Raw genomic sequence first — 3872 nt, 5'->3', positions numbered from 1 at the left:
TCTCCTGCCTCAGCCTCCCGAGTAGCTGGGATTATAGGCGCCCAACACCATGCCCAGCTAATTTTTGTATTTTTAGTAGAGACGAGGTTTCGCTATGTTGGCCAGGCTGGTCTCAAACTCCTGACCTCGTGATCTGCCCACCTCAGCCTCCCAAAGTGCTGGGATTACAGGCGTGAGCTACCGCGCCCGGCCCATTCACCACATTCTTGATCTCATTGTATTTGACAGGTTTTTCCTGAAGGCAGGTCAGGTCCACGACCAACACATTGGCAATGGGACACGGAAATCCATGCAAGTGAGCTGCCCGATCAGGTCAGGGATGGCCTTGCCGGCAGCCTTAGCAGCGCCAGCAGAGTCAGGGATGTCTTCTGGGTGCAGTGATGGTGTGGACTGTAGTCATGAGTCCTTCCACAATACCAAGCTGTTATGGATGACCTTGGGTGCCGAGCACTTGGTGGTGCAGGAGGCATTGCTGACGAACTTGAGGCTATTGTCATGCTTCTTATGGTTCACGCCCATCACGAACATGGGGGCATCAGCAGAGGGGACAGAGGTGATGATCCTTTTGACTACCGCCTGCAAGTGAGCCCCAGCCTTCTCCATGGTGGTGAAGATGCTGGTGGACTCCGCTATGTACTCAGCACCAGCATTGCCCCTGTTGATTTTGGAGGGATCTCGCTCCTGGAAGATGGTGATGGGATTTCCATTGATGGCAAGCTTCCCATTCTCAGCCTTGACGGTGCCATGGAATTTGTTATGGGCAGAATCATAGTGAAACATGTAGACCATGTAGTTGAGGTCAATGAAAGGGTCATTGATGGCGACAGTATCCACTTTACCAGAGTTAAAAGCACCTGGTGACCAGGTGCCCAATACGACCAAATTCGTTGACTCCGATCTTCACTTTCACTATAGTGTCTCAGGGATGCTAGAGAAGATGCAGCTGTCTGTCCAGTGGGAGGAGCAGAGGGCCAATTTTAAGAGATGGGCTCAGCCGGGCATGGTGGCTCATGTCTGTAATCCCAGCACTTTGAGATGCTGAAGCGGGCAGATCACCTGAGGTCAGGGTTCAAGACCAGCCTGGCCAACACAGTGAAACCTCGTCTCTACTAAAAATACAAAAATTAGCCGAGCATGGTGGCTCACGCCTGTAGTCCTAGCTACTCGGGAGGCTGAGGCAGGAGAATCGCTTAAACCCCGGAGGCGGAGGTTGCAGTGAGCTGAGATTGCGCCACTGTACTCCAGCGTGGGCAACAGAGTGAGACTTGGTCTCAAAAAAATAAAAGCGAGACAGGCTCTCATTGTGTTGCTAATGCTGGCCTCAAACTCCTGGCCTCAAGCAATCCTCCTGCTTTGGCCTCCCAAAGTGTTGGGATTATAGGTTTAAGCCACCACAGTGGGCCTTAGATGGTCACCTTCTTCATGTATCTTCATAGGGTCTTCCCTCTGCGTGTCTGTATTCTACTCCTCTTCCTTTTTTTGAGACAGAGTCTTGCTCTGTCACCCAGGCTGGAGTGCAGTGGCACAATCTCAGCTACTGCAACCTCCACCTCCTGGATTCAAGCAGTTCTCCTGCCTCAGCCTTCCAAGTAGCTGAGATTACGGGCACTCACCACCATGCCCAGCTAATGTTTTTCTTGAGACAGAGCCGCTCTGTCACCCAGGCTGGAGTGCAAATGTGTGATCTCAGCTCACTGCAACCTTCACCTCCCGGGTTCAAGTAATTGTCCTGTTTCAGCCTCCCAAGTAGCTGGGACTATAGGCACATGCCACCATGCCTGGCAGATTTTTTTAGTAGAGATGGGGTTTCACCATATTGGGCAGGCTGGTCTCAAACTCCTGACCTCAGGTGATCCGTCCACTCTGGCCTCCCAAAGTGCTGGAATCATAGTCAGGAGCTACCATACTCGGCGGCAGTCCAGCTAATTTTTGAATTTTTTGTAGAGACAGTGTTTCACCATGTTGCCCAGGCTAGTCGAGCTCCTGATCTCAAGCGATCCGCCTGCCTCTGCCTCCCAAAGTGCTGAGATTACGGATGTGAGCCACCACACCTGGCCCTAATCCCCTTTTCTTAAGAGGACACCAGTCATATTGGATAGGGACCCACCCTGATGACTTCATTTTCACTTAATTACCTCTTTAAAGACTCTGTCTCCAGACACAGTCACATTCTGAGGCACTGGGAGTTAGGACTTCAACATATGCATTCAGAGGGGGACACGTTCCAGCCCATAACACACACTTGTTAGCAGGAGTCAGGCCTGCCATGCAGCGCAGCTCTGGGTATACACCCCCGCCGTTTCTCAGCCTGTTTCCTCTTTACAAACCAGGGGCTTACACTGACGGTGATCATGGCTGCTGTCGTGCACTGTGCTTCTTGAAAGTTCCTTCCGGGGCTGATGTTTAGCTAAATTTAGGGCCAATCTGTCCCCATCGTGGGCTTGGTGGAGCTGAAGAAGGGTGTGGGTGGACTCACAGAGAGATGGCTCCAGGCCCGAAGGTTCCCCTCCTCCGGCTTTGCTAAAGGTCTCCCTTCCTCTCCTGTGATGAGGCTCCAGGAGTGGCTCAGGCCCTCCTCTGGCCTCTGATGGTCCTCCAGGCTGCACTTGGAGGAGCTGTGCACAAGCCTGTTCCCAAGGCCAGCCTCTGCCCGGTGGTCCCAGTGCCAGTCTGCCCTGGACCTCAGCAAAGGGATGAGTTTACATTTGACAAAGGACAGTGCTAGGTGCCTTTCATGGTTAGCTCGAGAACCCCCATTTTATGAATGGAGAAACTGAGGCAGGGTCGGGCACAGTGGCTCACACCTGTAACCCCAGCACTTTGGGAGGCTGAGGCAGGCAGATCACTTGAGATCAGGAGTTTGAGACCAGCCTGGCCAACATAGTGAAACCTTGTCTCTACTAAAATACAAAATTTAACCAGATGTGGTGGCAGGTGCCTGTAATCCAAGCTACTCAGGAGGCTGAGGCAGGAGTATCGCTTGAACCTGGGAGGCAGTGGTTGCAGGGAGCTGAGATCATGCTACTGCACTCCCTACTGGACAACAGAGTGAGATTCTGTCTCAAAAAAAAAAAAGAAAAAGAAAAAGAAAAACAAACTGGGGGGCTGCATGCAATGGCTCATGCCTGTAATCCCAGCACTTCGGGAGGCCAAGGTGGGCAGATCATGAGGTCACGAGATCAAGACCATCCTGACCAACATGGTGAAACCTTTTCTCTACTAAAAATACAAAAATTAGCTGGGCGTGGTGGCACATGCCTGTAATCCCAGCTATTTGGGAGGCTGAGGCAGGAGAATTGCTTGAACCAGGGAGTTTGAGGTTGCAGTGAGCCGAGATTGCGCCACCGTACTCCAGCCTGGTGACAGAGCGAGACTCTGTCTCAAAAAAGAAACTGGGGCAAATACCTGCACTTACACCTGGCCTTGAATCCCACCCACTCCCACCTTCTCAGGAACTTCTCATTTCTGTATTTCAATCACTTTCAATTGCATCCATCTCATTAATGTTTTATTTATGTACTTATGATTTGTAGAGATGCGGGGGGCAGGGGGTTGGGTCTCCCTATGTTGCCCAGGCTGGTCTTGAACTCCTGAACTTTCAAGTGATCCGCCTGCCTCGGCCTCCCAAAGTGCTGGGATTACAGGGGTGAGCCACTGTGCCTGGTCAAGAATTCTGTATATTAGGCAGAATAGCCCTTCATTTGTGATATGAATTGCAAATATTTTTTCCTAGTTCATCATATTCCTTTTGACTCTATTGAGGTGAAGGAGACATACACTCTTGAGTACATTTCTGATGGCTTGTGCAGATTGGTACCACTCCCGTGATTGACAATTTGGCATTATCTATCAAAACTGCAAATGCGGCCGGG

The 3872-nt window shown here is 51.1% G+C and overlaps 1 protein-coding gene across 1 annotated transcript in view; it reads right to left on the bottom strand.

The window, feature by feature from the left end:
- LOC108302182 (glyceraldehyde-3-phosphate dehydrogenase-like) overlaps positions 1 to 3872 on the bottom strand; it is a 15829-nt gene that overhangs the window by 279 nt on the left and 11678 nt on the right. The window contains exons 2-3 of the mRNA XM_017525642.1: positions 2339 to 2450; positions 418 to 854 (exon numbers count right to left, since the gene is read on the bottom strand). Of these exons, the coding sequence (XP_017381131.1) occupies positions 418 to 854; positions 2339 to 2450 (549 nt within the window). The remainder of the gene's footprint in view (positions 1 to 417; positions 855 to 2338; positions 2451 to 3872) is intronic.

The sequence above is a fragment of the Cebus imitator genome, unplaced genomic scaffold, assembly GCF_001604975.1.
Source record: "Cebus imitator isolate Cc_AM_T3 unplaced genomic scaffold, Cebus_imitator-1.0 Scaffold39, whole genome shotgun sequence".
NCBI classification, from domain to species: Eukaryota; Metazoa; Chordata; class Mammalia; order Primates; family Cebidae; genus Cebus; species Cebus imitator.
The sequence above is the reverse complement of the archived record's forward strand: the minus strand, read 5'-3'. Positions and strand labels throughout refer to the sequence as shown.